At 35.5% G+C, this 22963-nt stretch overlaps 1 protein-coding gene across 1 annotated transcript in view; it reads right to left on the bottom strand.

The window, feature by feature from the left end:
* Positions 1 to 18945, bottom strand: part of LIPI (lipase I) — a 56234-nt gene extending 37289 nt beyond the window's left edge. The window contains exons 1-3 of the mRNA XM_068968023.1: positions 18568 to 18945; positions 15746 to 15854; positions 9492 to 9593 (exon numbers count right to left, since the gene is read on the bottom strand). Coding sequence (XP_068824124.1) covers positions 9492 to 9593; positions 15746 to 15854; positions 18568 to 18879 — 523 coding nt within the window. The 5' untranslated portion in view covers positions 18880 to 18945. The remainder of the gene's footprint in view (positions 1 to 9491; positions 9594 to 15745; positions 15855 to 18567) is intronic.
* Between the last annotated feature and the right edge of the window lie 4018 nt (positions 18946 to 22963).

Genomic DNA, 22963 nt, shown 5'->3' with positions numbered 1-22963 from the left:
CCTACTTCTATTCTTTACTTATAAGGATGCTTCCAAAACAATATATTTTATATTAGCTCATTGTGGAAATATGTTTAAATTGACTCATATTTCAAGCATGCTTTTGTGTCTGGCTTCTTTCAGTTATCAGTATATTTGTGATATTAGACCACATTGTCAGGTATAAATGTAGTCACTCATTTGCAATGATTCATTGCTATACAGTATTTCATTGACAAACCTACCACAACTTATTTATCCATTCTTCTGTTGATGGACATATGTTGTTTCAAATTTAAGGTTAATATATATTAATACTATGAACATCCTTGAACACATACATTAATGCATATTTGAAAGCATAAGTGTTGGTCACATACCTAGGAATAGAATTGCTGTGTTATAGAATGTGAGTATATTCAATTTTAATAAATGATCCTAAATAAATTGCCAAAGAGGTTATATCAATTTATACCACTACCAACAACATACAAGTATCTCTGCTGTTTTACATACCCTCTAATAGATGGTCTTGTCAGGCTTTTTAATTTTAGTCATTCTGGTAGGCATGTGGTATTACACGAGGTTTTAATTTACATGTTTCTGCTTACTGAAGATTTTAAGAACTTTCCAGTGCCTAGTTGGAATTTCCCTTTTGTAAAATGTCTGATCAAGTCTTGATTTAATTAAGTTCGATTTTTCTCTATTACTGATGTAAAGGACTTACTTACCTGTTTTCCTGTTTTGGCTTGGTGTTAGCTTTCATGAGGTTCTTTAATGAGTTCTTAATTTTAATATAATCAGACATCTTAATGTTTCAATTTGGGTTATGGATTTTCATGTACACTTTAGAAAAATGTTATGTTACAAATATTTTTAAAATAATAGTTCATAATATGTTTATTGCTTTTTCTTTCACCATAGGAAAAAAATTTTCCTATATATTTCCTACATTTTCCTATTTTGTGTTTTATGGGCATTAGAGATATATTATTTCATTTAGAGTTTTCAGTTGACTGACACAGAACCACTAACCAAAAAGTCCATAAATAACAAATGTTGGAGATGACATTAAGAAAAGGGAACCCTCATACACTATTGATGGGAATATAAATTGGTGCAGCCACTAAGGAAAACAGTATGGAAATTCCTTTAAAAAAAACACTAAAAACAGAACTACCATTGATCCAGCAGTTCCATTCCTGGGTATATATCTGGAGTAAATGAAAACACTAATTTAAAAAGATACATGCTCTCTAGTGTTCACAGTAGTACTATGTACAAGAGCCATGACAGGAAGCAACCCAAGTGCCCATCAACAGACTACTGGATTAAGAAGTGAATGGAATATTAGACAGCCATAAAGTGAAGTACTGCCATCTGCAGCAACGTGGACAGATCTAGAGACTATGCATAGTGAAATAAGTCAAAGAAAAACAAATACCATATGATATCACTTATAGGTGCAACCTAAAATATAATACAAATAAATGTATATAAAAAACAGAAACAGAGTCACAGATATAGAAAACAAAACTACCAAAGGGGAGAAAACAGGGGGAGGGACAAACTAGGAGCATGGGATTAATACATTAAACAGACAAGCAACAGGGCTTTACTGCATAGCATGGGGAGTGATACCCAATATCTTGTAATAACCTATGGTGGAATATAATCTGTAAAACAAACAAACAGAAACACTATGAAGTGTATCTGAAACTTACGCAATATTGTAAATCAACTCTTCTTCAATTTAAAAAATGAAACCCAGAAAAAATGAGAATCACTTTCATATTGTCCAGCAGTATCAAAATCATAATAAATCTAAATAAGTCCATAACTCTGTATTTTGTTTTACTGACTTTTTGTCTACCCTTACACTAATATGACACTGTCTTCATTACTACCATAAGATGTAAAAACTGGAAGAGCGTGTCTTTGTGTTTTTTTTTCTCTTCAAGAATACTTCAATGGTACTTGACCCTTAGCATTTCACGTTAATCTTATAATCAGCTTGTGAGGTTATTTTTTTAATGATTGGCTTTTAATAAAATTGCACTAAGGCTGCTAGTTAGCTTGTAAAAAATTGGCACGTATATAATATTCATGTTTGTATATGTGGTTTGCTTTCTTTTGCTCACTTTTTGGTCTGCAATGTTTAGCGGTTTTCTGCATAACGTGTTTAAGCAGTTTTATTGAATTATTACCAGGTACGCCATATTTTATTACAATGGTATAATTCTAGAATTTTATTTGCTAAGTCCTATTGCTGGTTTATAGAAAGCATTGAATTTTGTATATATAACTTATATTCAACAACCTTGTTAGTTTTTCCTGTGAATTCTAATTAATTATCTGGAGATTCTTTGGGGTTATCTGTTCATGCAAACATATCATCTGAAAATGATGTTATACTCTTATATCTTTTAATTCATTTCTCCCCTTACTACACTGAAGTCATACAGTTAAATGTTGCTGCAGAATGACAAGGACGGGTATCCTTGCCCAGTCCCCAGTCTCAAAAAGAAAGTCTTCCATATTCCATTGGCAATGTGACATTTTCTATTGATTTTTGAATAGATCTGTTCTACCAGATTGTGGACTTTTACTTTTGTTTCCAATTTGCCAATTTTTACCATACATAAATCCTCCCTAGAGCTTTTTCTATATTTACATGAGATCACTAAATGAATTTTCTCTTCTTTTGATGAGATGAATTAAGAAGTTGATTTTTGAATGGTAAACTAAATTTGCTTCTTAATAATAAATCCAAATTGGATGTGATTTGATACCAACTTTATATGTTGCTGGTTTACTAGTGTGATACTTGATACAGAACGTTTGCATCTTTGTTTTTAACAGAGAATGTCCAGCAAACTATCTTTCTGCAGTGTCTTTCTTTTGACATTAAGTTTGTGATGGCCTTCTCAAACATTTACAAACCATTTCCTATTTACTTTTTATTACCTGAAAGTGTGTGTAAAAGTGGTCTTATTTATTACTTGTTTAGTAGAGAACAAAAATTTGCCTGGGTATTTAGTTGGAAGGCTTTAAACTGCAGTGTCTATTTCATCAATAATTATAAAACTCTTCAAATTTTCCCTTTTCACTTGTCAGAAAATGCTTTTGCCTTTTCACAAGAATTTTTCTACTTTACATACCATAGCATATGGTCATATATTATCATATTTATCTGTAAATGTTGTTCATCATATTGTCTTACAATGATTTTAATACCTATAGTATCTTTAACACTATTTCCTTTACCTGTATTGATACTGTGTTTTCTCTCCTTGTCCTTTCTATTTTTTCTCTACAAGGACCACTTAATCTGGAAGTAAAGTACAAATTTTTGGCTTTTTAAATCACTTCTAACTGACTTTTTATTCCATTTTTATACACTTTCATTAGTTTCTTTCTCAATATCTATAGGTGTGCTATTTGATTAATTCTTAATTTCTGAAGATAGATGCTTTTTGTTGTTGTTGTTCAGTCTTTAAGTCATGACCAACTCTGCAACCCCAGCGACTGCAGCATGCCAGGCTTCTCTGTCCTTCACTGTCTCCCAGAGTTGCTCAGATTCATGTCCATTGAGTCAGTGATGCTATCTAAACATCTGTTGTCTCCTTCTCCTTTTGCCTTTAATCTTTCTCAGCATCAGGGTCATTTTCAATGAGTCAGCTCTTCCCATCAGGTGGCCAAAGTACTGAAGCTCCAGCTTCAGGATTAGTCCTTCCAATGAATATTAAGGCTTGATTTCCTTTAGAATCCGCTAGTCTGATCTCCTTGCTATTCAAAGGACTCTTAAGATCTTCTCCAGCACTGCCTTTGGAAAGCATCAATTCTTGGGCACTCAGACTTCTTTATAGTCCAACACTCACATCCATATATGACTACTGGACAAACCATAGCTTTGACTATATGGGCCTTTGTCACCAAAGTGATGTCTCTGCTTTTTAACACACTGTCTAGGTTTGATAGATGCTTAGATTATTGATTTTTTAGTCTTTTAAAATATCTGTATAAAAGCTGGACATTTAGTTCTAGTCATGATTCCAACAAATTTTAATATGTAGTAACATTAATACTATTGAATTAAAATATTTTATATTTCCATTATTATTTTTTCTTCCTTCATTAGTTATCTAAAACTATGTTCTATAAATATTTGGATTTTCAACTTATATTTTTCTCATCTATTTATAGTTTAATTTCTTTGATTATAGAGAATATTACTCTTTATGCTTCCATCTCCATGAAATATTTACAATTAATGGTATAGCTCGGTTTAAATTTCTCATTATTTACTTTTGTTTACTTGCCTGCTCTATGTGATTCTTTATCTCCTTGCCTTCTTTTGGACTTAAACACAACTATTTCATTTTTGTCCTCCATTAGCGTGGAAGTGAGGTATATATTCAGTAAATATTTTAGGAATAGCATTTTATGGGGGCTTTCCTGGTAGCTCAGACAGTAAAGCGTCTGCCTAAAATTCAGGAGGCCCAGGTTCTATCCCTGGGTCAGAAAGATCCCCTGGAGAAGGAAATGACAATCCACTCCAGTATTCTTGCCTGGAAAACCCCATGCACCGAGAAGCCTGGTAGGCTACAGTCCATGGGGTCGCAAAGAGTCGGACACGACTAAGCAACTTCACTTTCACTTTTCACTTTCAGGTATTCTTATATAGTTTTTTATCTTTTTAAATACTTAGAGATTTGACAGAAAGCCTTGATTTATGAACACCAGTTCAGTTCAGTTCAGTTGCTCAGTCGTGTCCAACTCTTTGCGTCCCCATGAATTGCAGCACTCCAGGCCTCCCTGTCCATCACCAACTCCCGGAGTTCACCCAAACTCATGTCCATTGAGTCGGTGATGCCATCCAGCCATCTCATCCTCTGTTGTCCCCTTCTCCTCTTGCCCCTAATCACTCCCAGAATCAGAGTCTTTTCCAATGAGTCAACTCTTCACATGAGGTGGCCAAAGTACTAGAGTTTCAGCTTTAGCACCAGTCCTTCCGATGAACACCCAGGACTGATCTCCTTCAGAATGGACTGGTTGGATCTCCTTGCAGTCCAAGGGACTCTCAAGAGTCTTCTCCAACACCGCAGTTCAAAAGCATCAATTCTTCAGCGCTCAGCCTTCTTCACAGTCCAACTCTCACATTCATACACGACCACTGGAAAAACCATAGCCTTGACCAGACGGACCTTTGTTGGCAAAGTAATGTCTCTGCTTTTCAATATGCTCTCTAGGTTGGTCATAACTTTCTTTCCAAGGAGTGTCTTTTGATTTTATGGCTGTAGTCACCATCTGCAGTGATTTTGGAGCCCCCAAAAATAAAGTCTGACACTGTTTCCACTGTTTCCCCATCTATTTCCCATGAAGTGATGGGACCAGACGCCGTGATCTTCATTTTCTGAATGTTTAGCTTTAAGCCAACTTTTTCACTCTCCTCTTTCATTTTCATCAAGAGGCTCTTTAGTTCCTCTTCACTTTCTGCCATAAGGGTGGTGTCATCTGCCTATCTGAGGTTATTGATATTTCTCCCGGCAATCTTGATTCCAGCTTGTGCTTCCTCCAGCCCAGCATTTCTCATGATGTACACTGCATAGAAGTTAAATAAGCAGGGTGACAATATACAGCCTTGACATATGCCTTTCCTATTTGGAACCAGTCTGTTGTTCCATGTCCAGTTCTAACTGTTGCTTCCTGACCTGCATACAGATTTCTCAAGAGGCAGGTCAAGTGGTCTGGTATTCCCATCTCTCTCAGAATTTTCCACAGTTTATTGTGATCCACACAGTCAAAGGCTTTGGCATAGTCAATAAAGCAGAAATAGATGTTTTTCTGGAACTCTCTTCCTTTTTCCATGATCCAGCAGATGTTGGCAATTTGACCTCTGGTTCCTCTGCCTTTTCTAAAACCAGCTTGAACATCTGGAAGTTCACGGTTCACTTATTGCTGAAGGTTATGTACACCAAATGTTGACAATTACTTTTTTTAATTTAAATTTATTAATTTTAATTGGAGGCTAATTACAGTTACTTTTAAACTTTCTTACATATAATTAAGGAACAATGAATGCTTGAACTTCATTTAACAGCCCTAACAATATACTATTTTTGTAATGTATTTTAATTCTCTATGTATTCCAAATTCTATAAAACAATTACAATGTTTTATGCCGTCAATATTCATTTAAACTGAAGTGTGTTTTACCATTTTCAGTGCTCTTCCTTCCTGAATAGCCATAAAAGGATAATTTTCCTTCTTTTGATGATAATTTCTCTTAGTGTATACTTGTCTGAAACTGTTAGTTTCATTTTTTTTCCTGAAACACACTGCAATACTAGGAAGCTATTTTCTTTCAACATATTGAAAATATAACTCTATTCTTTCTTAACTTCCACTGCTTCTCTTGAGAAATTAGTTGTAATTTAGATCATTGTATTCATTTAATTTTATGTTATATGCTTTAATGTGGTTTTTCTGTAAATTTATCATCATATGTCTCAATGAGTTTGTCTATTTATTCACATTGGAATTAACTGTGCAATTCAATTTTTTGATTGATTATAATTCCTGAGTTTTTAGAAATTCTGAGATATTATCCTTAAATATCACTTCTGTTCCATTTTTCTCCCTTTTTATTTGGAAATTGAATGAAATATGATTGACCTTCTTGCTATGTATCCTATGAACCTCTTACCTCTCTGTATTGTCTATTTTATTTGCTTTTTGCTCTGTATTGGATCTTTTTTCTTCATTCTAGAAATAGGCTATCACCGATTTTCCAAGTCACATGCTTTCTCTTTGAACCTGATTCAAATTCTTTGTTAAACCCACTCAATAATTGTCAATTAACTTACTTCTTAGGTTAAGAACTATTATTATTTTTATCAAATAGAATAGGTCATATTTATACTTAAATATCATTCTCTGCTGATATTTCCAATATCTCTATTTCAAAGAGATATCTATCTCTTTGAAAATAATAAGCACTTTTTAGCTGGTGTACAATAATTCCAATAGTCAGAGACCTATGGGTCTGTTTCTATTGACAATTGTTTCTTGGTTCTCATATGTGTTTCTTGCTTCAAGTGTACCTGGCTATCTCCAATAGATGCAGGACGTTTTAAAATATATATAAAAATAATTTGAGGCCATAGATGGCATGATCCTTGTACATAAAGAACTATCATTTGCTTCTATCAGATACCTATAGGGTCTGATAATGTAAGAACTCCTTAAACAAAACTTAATATGTGAGTTTTTTCTGGATAACACTGAATTACTAAAAGCTTGCTAAAGACTATAAAGAGTCTGGTTTGTTTCAAGCTTATTGTTACTGCTATAGTGCTACCCTTTGGGGTCTAAAAAAATAGCATAAGATGTTTTAAAACATCTTATGAGGGTTACAAAAACACTTTTTATACTCTCTACATCAGAAAACCATCCATGAGACAAGCGACTCCAAATGACCAGTTCACCTCCCTGGAGTGTTGTATTTTTTTTTAATGTTCTGGATATTGAACTGGTAATTTTTTCCCTGATATCCCAGAAAGAATATTTATTCAGATTATCTAATCAACAATTATGAAAGGCAACATAGCTTCTTTAACATTAACATCTGAATAAAGACAAGAATTACTGACAAGTAGAAAATGCACTTGTGGGTTAGTATTTCAGGAAAGAGAAATCTGTCAGGTTTATGTGCTGACCTCAAATATCTTATTCAGGGATTCTTTGAAACCAGTGGATATGCAGTATCAAAAATCTGTGTTCCTCATTGGTGAGAGTCATACAAAGATCAATTAAAGGTGGCAATTTATGGCACCTAGTGGCAAGTCGTACTTGATAAACTGAGTCATCAAAAGATATCAAGAATATAAGACAATCCAAAAATTTTATTAAGAAAACTAAAAAAATGCAAACAAAAAGCAATAAAATGTATGAAACATTAATTCAAAAGTCCATAAGCAGAACTGAAGCTGGAATTTCAAAAGAACTGCAGAGTACCTGGGCACTAGGTGTGTTGTCGTGTGTGGAAACGTCAAGGTGATATCAAGGGCTCGAGATTAGGGAGACATAAAAGGCTGAAGGTATCATATTAGAATTATGAAACTTTAGACAATGACTCTGTATGATGTAGATGAACTTACATTCCAAATAAAGAGCATGCTGCTGCTGCTGCTGCTGCTAAGTCACGTCAATCGTATCCGACTCTGTGCGACCCCATAGACGGCAGCCCACCAGGCTCCCCCATCCCTGGGATTCTCCAGGCAAGAATACTGGAGTGGGTTGCCATTTCCTTCTCCAGTGCATAAAAGTGAAAAGTAAAAGTGAAGATGCTCAGTCATGTCTGACTCTTAGCGACCCCATGGACTGCAGCCTACGAGGCTCCTCCATCCATGGGACTTTTCAGGCAAGGGTACTGGAGTGGGTTGCCATTGCCTTCTCCAAATAAAGAGCATAATTGTTCTAATTATAGGCTCAGCACACTGGTATATAGGCATAGAAGTTGAAAACTTGTCACCTATTGCATTAACGGTATTTATATTTCACAAAATCATTGATATCGATTCTCCTATAGTAAATTCAGGATAATAGAGGAGCAAATAAATTACCTGGGTCTAAGGGAAAATCGACCTGAAGAAATAGGGAATTGGGAACCATCTTTGGGTCAGTTTCTCCTGTCTGTATCATGGCACTATATCTTTCCCATGCCACCAACCATAACACATGTAAATTACTAGTTAATCTGAGCAACATACTGGTGAGGTGAAGATACTGGAATCAAAAGACACTATTTCAAATTGTGACTGCCTCTTACTGACTTTGTCACTTAGACCCGAGCCTCTCCATCAGCAGAAAGGGGAATGTTTACTTATTTCATGGGGATTTAGGAACATTCCAAAATTAATCCACATAAATAATTGAAAGTGATTAGTATATAGGAAGTACTCAATATCAGTTTCAATACAGGAAGGAGATCAGGGCCATCAAAAATATTTCTGGAAAGTGTTTGTCCAAGGTACTCTGGGCAAAACTATCAATAGTGAGTTAGACATTTAGAGAAAAATAATTTAAAATCTTTAGGGAAAATTATTGTTTCTCTGTGCTTCAATATATGTGCTCAGTTTGAGTTATTATACAACAAAGTGATAAAATGAGAAGAGAGAAGAGTAACCTAAATATATCAGGTATATTAAGCATGGGGGAAATTGTGATCAAATCAATAAAATTGTTAATAGAATGAAAGGATGAAGTATAATTTTTTATCAAATTTCTGTTTTTTAGGATGATCTGACAGTTCCTAAAAACTAAGGGCAGAGTGTCATTTTACACCACAGAATAAACTAACTCTAAGAAATGTTGCTTGTGGGAAATATAATAATCATATAATTTCAGACTTAACACTTCGTCCACTACTGTTTCCTTTTCCTCTTCCCCAGTGTCCACATCACTTTTTGCATTTTCAAATAAGTAAGAAATAAATCCTGCGTTGTTACCATTGATATCAGTATGGATGACATCCACAAAATTTGCATCAGTGTAATCTAATCTGCCATGTGAAGGTTTTCCAGAGAATTGTGGCCCAGCAGGATCAAGACCTGAAATTCAAGAAAGAAATTATTAATATATTAATCAAGTTATATTACAGAGTTATTACCACACACTTGCATTATTATTAATTATAAACATAACAAGTTTAAACCTGTCCAAAAACATATCTAAAGATAAACTAGATGAATAGCAAGTATCTGTTTTATTTGAATAACATTACTCCCAATCTTGAGTTTATCAGTGATGCAGTGTCAAGACACACTACACATACCTTGACAAAATACTGTGGCTTTCTTTAGGACGTTCATTGAACAAGTAATTACGAATATGCTGGTAGTAAAATTCTATTTAATAGAAAGTAACTACTACTCCTCCTGAGGGGGGAAAAATAATAAATATTATCCTGATCCTATCTATAACCTCATTCCATACCATCTCATCCTAGGTCTACTGAAAGGTCTAAAATGATTTTAAGTGCAATTTGAGCTGTGGGATAAAACATATTTATTATTAGCTTATCATTCATTTCTCGGAATAATTTACTGTACACAAAAAAGAAAAAATATATTAAAAGTGTTAGATAATATTATTTCTAGTGTATTCAGAATTCTAAATAAAATTCTAAGCTCATGATCTGCTGCAGAGTAAAAAAAAAGGCTGAGGAAGAGATGAAATGAAATGCCTTGAGAACATCTATTCAATAGGGCAATAATTATCTTAAAAAGATATTTTTAAAATAAAATATAATGTTGCTTATCTCAATCTTCTATTAACCCGAGTTTATCTGGCCCACATGATTGAATAGTTGTTGTTGCTCAGTCACTCAGTCATGTCCAACTCTATGAGACAAAATGGATTGCATCACAGTAGGCATCCCTGTCCTTCATCATCTCTGGGAGTTTTCTCAAACTCATGTTCATCGAGTAGGTGATGCAATCCAACCATCTGGTCCTCTGTCATCCTCTTCTCCTCTTGCCCTCAATCTTTTCCAGCATCAGGATCTTTTCTAATGAGTCAGCTCTTCACATCATGTGGCCAAAGTATTGGAGCTTCAGCTTCAGCATCAGTCTTTCCAGTGAATATTGAGGGTTGATTTCCTTTAGGAAATCACAAAATAAAGTCTCTGTTTCCATTGTTTCCCCATCTATTTGCCATGAAGTAATGGGACCAGATCACAGGAAGTGATGAGAAACAGTGAAAGATTTTATTTTGGGGTCTCCAAAATCACTGCAGATGGGGACTGCAGCCATGAAATTAAAAGATGCTTGCTCCTTGAAAGAAAAGCTATGACCAACCTAAACAGCCTTTTAAAAAGCAGAGACATTACTTTGCTGACCAAGGTCTCTAGTCAAAACTATAGTTTTTCTACTAGTCATGTATGGATGTGAGAGTTGGACTACAAAGAAAGCTGAGTGTTGAAGAATTGATGCTTTTGAACTGTGGTGTTGGAGAAGACTCTTGAGAGTCCCTTGGACTGCAAGGAGATCAAAGCAGTCAATCCTAAAGGAAACCAACCCTCAATATTCATTGGAAGGACTGATGCTGAAGCTGAAACTCCAGTACTTTGGCCACCTGATGTGAAGAACTGACTCACTGCAAAAAAACCCTAATGCTGGCAAAGACTGAAGGAGGGAGGAGAAGGGGATAGGATGGGATGACAGAAGATAGGATGGTTGGATGGTATCACCGACTTGATGGGCATGAGTTTGAGCAAACTCTAAGAGTTGGTGATGGACAGGGAGACCTGGCATTCTTCAGTCCATGTGGTCACAAAGAGTCAGACATAACTAAGCGACTGAACTGAACTGAACTGATGGTACCAGATGCCATAAGTCAGTTCAGTTCAGTCGCTCAGTTGTGTCCGACTCTTTGCGACCCATGAATCACAACAAGCCAGGCCTCCCTTAACACCAACACCTGGAGTTCACTCAAACTCATGTCCATCAAGTCGGTGATGCCATCCAGCCATCTCATCCTCTGTCGTCCCCTTCTTCTCCTGCCCCCAATCCCTCCCAGCATCAGGGTCTTTTCCAATGAGTCAACTCTTCGCAAGAGGTGGCCAAAGTATTGGAGTTAAAGCTTCAGCATCAATCCTTCCAATGAATACTCAGGACTGATCTCCTTTAGGATGGACTGGTTGGATCTGCTTGCACTCCAAGGGACTCTCAAGAGTCTTCTCCAACACCACAGTACAAAAGCACCAATTCTTTGGTGCTCAGCTTTCTTCACAGTCCAACTCTCACATCCATACATGACCACTGGAAAAACCACAGCCTTGACTAGATGGACCTTGGTTGGCAAAGTAATATCTCTGCTTTTCAATATACTATCTAAGTTGGTATAACTTTCCTTCCAAGGAGTAAGCGTCTTTTAATTTCATGGCTGCAATCACCATCTGCAGTGATTTTGGAGCCCCCCAAAATAAAGTCTGACACCATTTCCACTGTTTCCCCATCTATTTCCCGTGAAGTGACAGGACCGGATGCCATGATCTTAGTTTCCTGAATGTTGAGCTTTAAGCCAAATTTTTCACTCTCCACTTTCACTTTCATCAAGAGGCATCTCTTCACTTTCTGCCATATGGGTGGTGTCATCTGCATATTTGAGGTTATTGATATTTCTTCTGGCAATCTTGATTCCACTTTGTGCTTCTTCCAGCCCAGCATTGCTCATGATGTACTCTGCAAAAAAGTTAAATAAGCAGGGTGACAATATACAGCCTTGACATACTCCTTTTCCTATTTGGAACCAGTCTGTTTTTCCATGTCCAGTTCTAACTGTTGCTTCCTGACCTGCCTATAGGTTTCTCACGGGGCAGGTCTGGTGGTCTGGTATTCCTATCTCTTTCAGAATTTTCCACAGTTTATTGTGATCCACACAGTCAAAGGCTTTGGCATAGTCAATGAAGCAAAAATAGGCGTTTTTCTGGAACTCTCTTGCTCTTTCCATGATCCAGTGGATGTTGGCAATTTGATCTCTGGTTCCTCTGCCTTTTCTAAAACCAGCTTGAACATCTGGAAGTTCACGGTTCACGTACTGTTGAAGCCTGGCTTGGAGAATTTTAAGCATTACTTTACTAGCGTGTGAGATGAGTGCAATTGTGCAGTAGTTTGAGCATTCTTTGGCATGGCCTTTCTTTGGGATTGGAATGAAAACTGACCTTTTCCAGTCCTGTGGCCACTGCTGAGTTTTCCAAATTCGCTGGCATATTGAGTGCAGCACTTTCACAGCATCATCTTTCAGGATTTGAAATAGCTCAACTGGAATTCCATCACCTCCACTAGCTTTGTTTGTAGTGATGCTTTCTAAGGCCCACTTGACTTCACATTTCAGAATGTCTGGCTCTAGGTGAATATCACACCATCGTGATTATCTGGGTCATGAAGATCTTTTTTGTACAGTCCTTCTGTGTATTCTTGCCACCCCTTCTTAATATCTTCTGCTTCTGTTAGGTCCATACCATTTCTGTCCTTTATTGTGCCCATCTTTGCATGAAATGTTTCCTTGGTATCCTAATTTTCTTGAAGAGATCTCTAGTCTTTCCCATTCTGTTGTTTTCCTCTATTTCTTTGCATTGACTGCTGAGGAAGGCTTTCTTATCTCTCCTTGCTATTCTTTGGAACTCTGCATTCAGATGCTTATATCTTTTCTTTTCTCCTTTGCTTTTCACTTCTCTTCTTTTCACAGCTATTTGTAAGGCCTCCTCAGACAGCCATTTTGATTTTTTGCATTTTTCTTCCATGGGGATGGTCTTGATCCCTGTCTCCTGTACAATGTCACAAACCTCTGCCCATAGTTCATCAGGCACTCTGTCTATCAGATCTAGTCCCTTAAATCTATTTCTCACTTTCACTGTAAATCATAAGGGATTTGATTTAGGTCATACCTGAATGGTCTCATGGTTTCCCCCACTTTCTTCAATTTAAGTGTGAATTTGGTAATATGGAGTTCATGATCACAGCCACAGTCAGCTCCCAGTCTTGTTTTTGCTGACTGTATAGAGCTTCTCCATCTTTGAATCTTAGTTTTTTGAATGTCGAGTTTTAAGCCAGCTTTTTCACTCTCCTCTTTCACCTTTATCAATGGCTCTTTACTTCCTCTTTGTCTTCTGCCATAAGGGTGGTGTCATCTGCATATCTGAGGTTGTTGATATTTCTCATGGAAATGTTGATTCCACCTTGTGATTCATTCAGCCTGGCATTTCGCATGATGTACTCTGCATATAAGTTAAATAAGCAGAGTGACCATATGCAGCCTTGACGTACTCCTTTCCCAATTTTGAACCAGTCTGTTGTTCCATGTCTTGTTTTAACTGTTGCTTCTTGACTTGCATACAGGTTTCACAAGAGGCAGGTAAGGTGGTCTGGTATTCCCATCTCTTTAAGAATATTCCACAGTTTATTGTGTCCATCCAGAAAAAGGCTTTTGCATATTCAGTAAAGCAGAAGTACATGTTTTCCTGGAATTCTGTTGCTTTTTCTATGATCCAATGGTTGTTAGATCCAACATGACTGAATGAAGCAGAAATTTCTCTCTTCCTGTAAATTGCCCTGATGTAGATCCAACACATTTGCTGGCTTTTAAACCCTGATGATTGCTTGGCATGTGAAGCCATTCTAACCAGTCTAATATGTGAATAAACACTTCTTAAAATAAAGTAGGCTGACCAACTGTTCAAACTGCGCTAGTATGGTGGTTGAAACAGAATAGGCTTTGGATGCCAGAGAGCTTTGTATAAGTCCTGGCTTAGATGTTACTAAATTCTTGACCTTCCTGAATTTACTCAGTTAACCTCAATTTTCACATCCTTTATAAGGAAGATAAAATTAAGACTGATCAAAGTAAGTAAGGTATACTTAAGTTCTTTAAAGACTCTCAATTCAGTTCAGTTCAGTAGCTCAGTCACATCCGACTCTTTGCGACCCTGTGAATCGCAGCAAGCCAGGCCTCCCTGTCCATCACCAACTCCTAGAGTTCACTCAGACTCATGTCCATCGAGTCAGTGATGGCATCCAGCCATCTCATCCTTGGTCGTCCCCTTCTCCTCCTGCCCCCAATCCTTCCCAGCATCAGAGTCTTTTCCAATGAGTCAACTCTTCACATGAGGTGGCCGAAGTACTGGAGCTTCAGCTTTAGCATCATTCCTTCCAAAGAAATCCCAGGACTGATCTCCTTTAGGATGGACTGGTTGGATCTCTTTGCAGTCCAAGGGACTCTCAAGAGTCTTCTCCAACACCACAGTTCAAAAGCATCAACTCTTTGGCACTCAGCTTTCGTCACAGTCCAACTCTCACATCCATACATGACCACTGGAAAAACCATAGCCTTGACTAGTCAGAACTTTGTTGGCAAAGTAATGTCTCTGCTTTTGAATATGCTATCTAGGTTGGTCATAACTTTTCTTCCAAGCAGTAAGCGTCTTTTAATTTCATGGCTGCAGTAAAATATCTATAAACAATTTATTTACTTCTCCCCTCCCCCTTTGCTTAAGACTCTAGTATTAACATTTGAAATTATTATAATTCTTGGAATAGATCTCAATAATTCTAGAAAGCTAAATTATCCTTCTAGTTTTAAAACCACTGCCATTCCTAAAGGGAGGCCTGAAAATCCATATCAGCATTATTTGGTTACTAAACTTTGTGAAGGCAATAACTTTGTTAAGGAAATACAATGAGAACTGGGGTCCAGAATCTCCCAGGTATAAATACCAACTCCTGATTCTCTCTTCAGGTGTTCAATTTAAAAAATGAAAAATAAATTCAAAAGAATTAAATTATATCAAAGTTTCTAAAAATTAAATATATGATAACAGGTTATATTATTGGTTAATACATGAGAAAAGTTTTGCATGTGTAAAAGTTCTAATGGGTAAAACTTTCCTCAGGATTGTTACAATAAGGTCTCCTTAAAATTCACATGCAAATTAATTCACATGCAAAAATAAATCATTTCCCTTCCATTTCTATTTGGGTAACTTAAGTTTGGTTAAGAAATAAGTAAGACTTAAGAGTCTAACTAAAACAGAGACCAGCCTTTGAATATAATATAGAAAAATGATAAACATTTGTGCAGTTTCCATTGCTTAAATATTGCCCCTGTTAAATAAAGTAACAATTTCTGAAACTTAAAAGTATAGTAAAACATTAATTTTATCAAAAATATTTAAAATAAATAAATATAATTTAAAATATTTTACCTGTTATTCTTCCAACTCGACCATGAAATATCTTTCCAACAAATCCACTAATATGAGCCCCTAAGCTCACACCTATGAAATGAAAATTATCAAGAGATGCTCCATGCTTCTGCAATTCAAAATGCAGTGTTACAATTTTCATTTCAGAAAGTCACAAATTATGCCTCGTTGCATCACTGTTCTAAAAATCATTATTTTTTCTGGTTTAGTCCACTTCTGGGAGACAGGGAATACAATTTTATAATTTCAAACAACCATATCTTCGTTCAACTTTTTAATAAAATATCTGATTTTTCTTTACATATTAATACCATTAAATTTTTATCTAGAAAAGCAGATGTAAAATAATATACTTAATTAAGTATTTTGTAATAATAAAAATAAAACATATTTGAATACTTTGTGCTAGTGACCTTGATAAGTGCTTTATAAATCTCATACTTAATATTCACAAAGTCCTATGAGCTATTTATTTTTATCCATTGCCTAAAACTTTCCCTGGCACCTATTAAATGCTTAATAAATATGGTTTTATAGAGAGTTGCCCAAAGTCATATATACTTATTACTACAGAGACATTACTTTGCCGACTAAGGGCCGTTTTGTCAAGGCTATGGTTTTTCCTGTGGTCATGTATGGATGTGAGAGTTGGACTGTGAAGAAGGCTGAGCACCGAAAAATTGATGCTTTTGAACTGTGGTGTTGGAGAAGACTCTTGAGAGTCCCTTGGACTGCAAGGAGATCCAACCAGTCCATTCTGAAGGAGATCAGCCCTGGGATTTCTTTGGAGGGAATGATGCTAAAGCTGAAACTCCAGTACTTTCGCCACCTCATGCAAAGAGTTGACTCATTGGAAAAGACTCTGATGCTGGGAGGGACTGGGGACAGGAGGAGAAGGGGACAACAGAGGATGAAATGGCTGGATGGCATCACGGACTCGATGGACGTGAGTCTGAGTGAACTCCGGGAGTTGGTGATGGACAGGGAGGCCTGGCTTGCTGCGATTCTTGGGGTCGCAAAGAGTAGGACACGACTGAGCAACTGAACTGAACTGACTAAGGGAAAAAGATAGACTTCAAGTCTAGGTCTATTTAACTTCAAAATAGAAACTAACCTGCTGCTTTGTTTCATCTGTAAATTGTGTCAAAAACTTGAAGAAGACTGAACAATGTGAATATCCACTCTTACTTTAGAGATGATAAAATGAGATGCAGCGATTTTAAGTGACTTAGCCTGATTACAAACTGGAGAGCAATGGAGTCTAATTTTTAAAGCCCAAGTTTTGATCACCTCCTAGACTCGCAGCCCAGGAGAGGGGTATGGGGACATTAGGAGCGTAAACAAGGGAGAATTTCTCTTATTATATTCTCTTACACTCTCAGGAAGCAGGTCATGGTCCAGTCCACACAATCACACATCTGATGGCTGATAGAAAGATGTGGAACATTTATTCTAATGAGAAACTAGATTCTGATTTCCCAGGCATGGGGTGATAATTTTCTTCAACATTTCTCAGACTAGTACCTGCAACCTCCAGGGAATATTACTCTGAACTTTAGTGCTACTGAATTTTTCATCCTTCCTTATCAATATGGAGCCATTGCAAGGAAAAGCACTGTTAGAAATTTATCTAACATTAGACTTTTCCTAAACTTCTGTATTTAATATTCACAAGTTCCACACTTTGAAGTACATATGTATTAAGTATAGAAAAGGCCACGGCAAAAAGGAAAAACTAATTATGCAATTTTCAGGCTATCAGTAAGAACAAGTGAATCAATAGCCTTCTGTCTCCAGAGGGATGGTTTGGTTTTGTCCAAATTTGTGGATGTAAAAATAATAATGATAGCTGATTTCATTTAAAGGTTATTACATAACAAACACTGGTTAAGAATTAATTTTCCATAACACTTAAATAAAATATTGTTATAAAGTTTTGTTATCCCAAATGAATAGACAGGAATGAAGCAGAATGGTTAAGCTATTGCTCAGACTCACACTGATGGTGTGGATATGGTGGTCTTTGAATCCCTCTAGTCTGACTTCTAACAACTACATACAACTGTTTCTTGGATCTATGATGCTTGCTGAATTTCAGCAGAGGCTTGGAAGTTCAGCAAATACAACTCGAAGGTGGACTTCAAGCTCAAGAATGACCCCAAGTCTTTTATCACCTTTCTTTCTCTCGAGCACCATTACTATGACTTCTCTCTATAACAGACATAGATCTCTAGATCTCCATATACATTGACTTAAAGATCATTTGAAACACAGATGAACCTAGAACTGGCCTGAATTTACTTAACTGGACTTCATTTAAACTGGATAAGCCTAAAAGGAAGTGAGACCGGCCTCCAAGGTGGCGCAAGTATGCTACTTTTCAAGTTGTTTTTCATTTTGACCAATGTACACTTTGTCATTTTAGACATATCTTAGAAAATATATCTAAAAAGTCTAATAATTAAATAGTTTATTTCCTCTCTCCACATAAAATCACTAACTAATCCTGAAGTCAGCATAGGCAGAGTTAAAAAAACAAAAATCTTAAAATATTTTAAGATAAAATATGATAATTGAGTCTTTAAGATAACTTTAAAAAATAAGATAGGTCATGTCTAGGTATAGAATTATCCATTAACACAAAAGAAAAATGGCTGCATATGTGAAGCACATCAACACAGTAATTCTTCACACTTGTGCAGTAATTCTTGATTAACAAAGTCTTAATAAAGTAAATAGTATTTACTTTATCACCATTTTGTAGTATTATAAAACCACCATTTATTGTATAACATATATAACCCATAAAATTCCAGACTTACCAAAAGATTCTGAATGTACCTACTCAAACTGACAGCAACTTTCCTGGTATTTTTAACTGCCCTAATGTAAAGAAAAGTTGTAGCTCCTTGGTTCCAGTCTACTACAATTATATTCATATCATCTTGGTTCAACAAAATCCTCACAAAGTTCTGAAGCCATGAAGGAGTGGAGCCCAGTGGTCTGTATCCATGAATCAGCCAGACTACTTTCTTGCTTGTGTTGAAATTAACGTTAAGTGCATCATTCTTCTCAAACAGTGATTCAGCACAAGTTGGGTTGTTCCTTGTATACAACATCAAAGATATCTCCATTTTGGGATTAAACAGATCTCTGAAGGAATCCTTTAAACTTAGATGAGAGAATTCAAGGCATGGTGCCTTATTCTCTGAAATTAAAAAAAAAAAAAAAGTCAGTCAAGCTGAGTATTGGGATAGTATTTATTTGATTCTATTCTTGTCACTGCTGCAAAGGAAATAATTGAACTTGGAGGGTGTGGAGTATTTTATTTTATTAGCAGTTTAACATATTGAGCATCTGCAATGTTGAAAGTAATTCATTGATTACTTAAGTAGAGTTTTTGAAGTAGATGTATTCAAAAATTACAATAAAATATAGAAATGAATGTGGCTGGCTAAAAATTAAGAATTAGTTTTATCAGTACAAAATAGCAATGATGTGATTGAAATCATTAATATTGTTAATAAGGAAAGTGTTATACACACCAATAAAAGTCCACAAGTTGATTATGAACTTTAACAGTTTTGCAGAAGAATATCAAGATATAGATAATAAGCATCAGGAAAAATACATTTTACCTGAATAGTGATCAAATAAAAACAAAAATATATCAACTTCTTCCTATCAAATTAAACACAATGAAAAAATCCTTTTAATATGTAATATTTATAAGGGTGTAACAAAGATTCATATATATGGATGCTCAGAGCAAAAGTTGATACTTCATTTTGAAATTGTATCCGTGTATGTGTATACCACACATACAAAATATTAAAAATATTTAATCTTCCTGATTTTCTTGCTGCTGCTGCTGCTGCTAAGTCGCTTCAGTTGTGTCCGATTCTGTGCGACCCCATAGAGGGCTGCCCACCTGGCTCCCCCGTCCCTGGGATTCTCCAGGCAAGAACACTGGAGTGGGCTGCCATTTCCTTCTCCAACACATGAAAGTGAAAGTGAAAGTGAAGTCGCCCAGTCATGTCCGACTACTAGCGACCCCATGGACTGGAGCCTACCAGGCTTCTCCATCCATGGGACTTTCCAGGCAAGAATACTGGAGTGGGGTGCCATTGCCTTCTCCGGATTTTCTTGCTAGAGTTACACTAATGAAATGAGCATTGTGTTAAATATAAATATATTAATTATGGGGTTATGCATAATCACACAAAAATTTAAAACACTTTAGTTATCATCATATGTAATTTCATCAATCTGTGGATCCTATTTATCTATCATCTATATACCTACATATCTATCTATCCAGCCATCCATCCTAGATGAAAGCAGAGCAGAAAATGAAATATCTAAGCCAAACCAATGCAAAGGTCATTACCAGGCAGTGAAACATGGTTGTTTTATCTTTTCATAATTTTTAAGAATTGTAATTTTTTAAAAATGAGGATACAATCTCAAAATATTTTTTAATGACAGCATATGCTTATACTGCTTCTGGAAATTTAACTTGGTAAGAAGAGTTGGAAAAAAATTTGTCAATACATAGCAAAAATTCACAAAAGTGTTAGTAAAGTTTATGTAGTAATTACACTTCTAAGAATTTACACCAATAGTCTGAAAATACATAAAAAATGAATATGTATTATTTGAATATTAGAGAAATAGAGGTAATTTAAATGCCCAGAAATAATGTGCTCAAGTCATTACATACATTTATATGTATTTGATAAATTTAAGTACCTCTTTTAACAATTATAAATACACATTTAAAATGACACATCTATTTATACACAAATATATTTGGAAAAGACATAATAATATGCACTAGTTGCAATCATTCTTGTTGGGAGCTTATATATGTGATATTATCATAATTATTCAGAAGAAGACAAAGAAGGAAGGAAGTGAAATTGAATTCCCAGATTAACAGCTGAAAAACTTTGATACCTCATTTGTTCTAAGTACAAAGGAATGAGGAAGTGGAGAGGAGGAATAAATTAAAACTCAAGGCAATATCAATGCTTAACAGAGTACAAATAGGGTAGACAATTGTGCTTATCCAACTTCCCACCAGCTGGAACTCTGAGAATTCAAAATGCAATTGATATATCCAAACTGCTGGCCCACTAAAAGCCAAGGTAGATTTTACCTGGCCCTGGAATGAGTAATGAATAAACAAAATCCCTGTGATGAAATAAGGGAAAGAAATCACCTAAAACAAAAAACATGTATACTATCATGTAAGAATTGAATCGCCAGTCTATGTCTGACGCAGGATACAGCATGCTTGGGGCTGGTACACGGGGATGACCCAGAGAGATGTTATGGGGAGGGAGGTGGGAGGGGGGTTCATGTTTGGGAACGCATGTAAGAATTAAAGATTTTAAAATTAAAAAAAAAAAAATAAATAAAATTTAAAAAATAAATAAAAATAAAACAAACAACAGAAAAGTCTATTGTCTATTATCAGATGCGGAAGTAATTGCAGGAAACTCTTTAGAACTCTCATTAGAATGCAAGGAAAAACACATCTCAAAAACAGGATGGTATTAAGAGAAAATTTATTGAGGCAAAAACAATAGCTTAAGGTTAAAATGGAATAAAAATATACTCCAATTCACAAAAAGGAAAAATGCAATTGCAGAATAAAAATTCATTTTACAGATGTAAAAACATGAAAATCTCACCTTATAATATAGTAAGAAATGAAGGAGAAAATATATTTAAATTATGAAGGTAAACATAGACATGGGATAGAAAATAAAGATTCAAATTAAAAATCATCATTCCCTTGGCAGGTAGGGAGGAAATGGGGAGAAAGGGGGTAGCAGTTAAAACAACTAAGGAAATAACTGCATACCAGGGTATGCAAACTGAAAAGGGTTAACCAGTATCTGGAGAAATTCAGTTCATCAGACTCACTAAGAGACCTCCTAGAATCAGTTTTGGTTTCAATGAAAAAGAAAAATATCCTAAACATATTAAGGCAGAAAATCCAGGTTGCAGATAGAAAAATGAATTTATGATGACTTCAGATTTGTCTTCCAAAATAATACATCAGACATATACAAGTATAATAAATGAAGACTATAAGTGCAAAAGTTTGTGGCCCAATAATGTCATATTTTTCCTAAAGTACACCACCCAAGGTTGACTAAGTAAAGTTCCTGACATCATCACTATTAAATAAATGAGAGATTTATTGAAGACAAAATCCATAGAAACTCACACTAAAAAAGAAAGTGAGCATAGAAACAAGTTAGATACCAATTAAGTGTAAACAGTATAAAACTGAGTAAAACATAAATGCAATATCAGAAATTATTCTTATTCAAATGTTTAATAAGAATGTTTAGTATAAGTCAATATATACTAATTAGATGGTTCCTCTCTCCATGGAATTCTGTAGGCAAGAAAACTGGAGTAGGAAGCCTTCTCTTCAGGGGATCTTCTTGACCCAGGGATTGAATGTGGGTCTCCTGCAATGCAGGAAAATTCTTTACTGTGTGAGCCCCAGGGAGGCCTCAATATATACTAATACAAGATGGGAATTTAGGTTAAAAGGGGTATAGATAAAGTGGTACGAAAATTCCTTAACTGGGGAATTCAGAATATGTCAACTTAAAAAATGTTAATAAATAGATAACTATGGGTTTTAAAAAATATCGATTACCTTAACAGTTAACCATTATATTAATTAAAACAATAGACATGACTTTCTACACACTAAAACATGTGAAAGTATAGCAAATGTGTATATATACAATAGATACACAGAAAATGAAAAATATAGAAAGTAGAAAGCACAAAACAAAATGATAAACTTACACAAAAGATAAAGTTATGTAACTGTAATAAAGTCTTCCTATTAAAAAAATCAGCTTCATGAAAAAGAAACTTAGCTATAAAATACAGAAGTGCACAGGAAATTTTAAATAAATGGATAGGTAGGTATATTCCACACAAGTAAAATAAAGACAAACTAGGTTGATATACTAGATGCAATCATGGCTCCAAAACATCACTGTTTCCTGAATCTATGTCATTCGGCTTGTAACTCTGAGGTATTCCCCCATCACAAATGGGATGACTTGCTCCAATTTTTGATATGGGTACAAGTATTACAGCTTATAATATTGGAAAGTAGGACCTTGGTGATGTAATGCAAACAGATGCTGAACTTGGCTTGCACGTTAGAGCTGGGCA

The sequence above is a fragment of the Capricornis sumatraensis genome, chromosome 1 (genome assembly GCF_032405125.1).
Source record: "Capricornis sumatraensis isolate serow.1 chromosome 1, serow.2, whole genome shotgun sequence".
Lineage (NCBI taxonomy): Eukaryota > Metazoa > Chordata > Mammalia > Artiodactyla > Bovidae > Capricornis > Capricornis sumatraensis.
The sequence above is the reverse complement of the archived record's forward strand: the minus strand, read 5'-3'. Positions and strand labels throughout refer to the sequence as shown.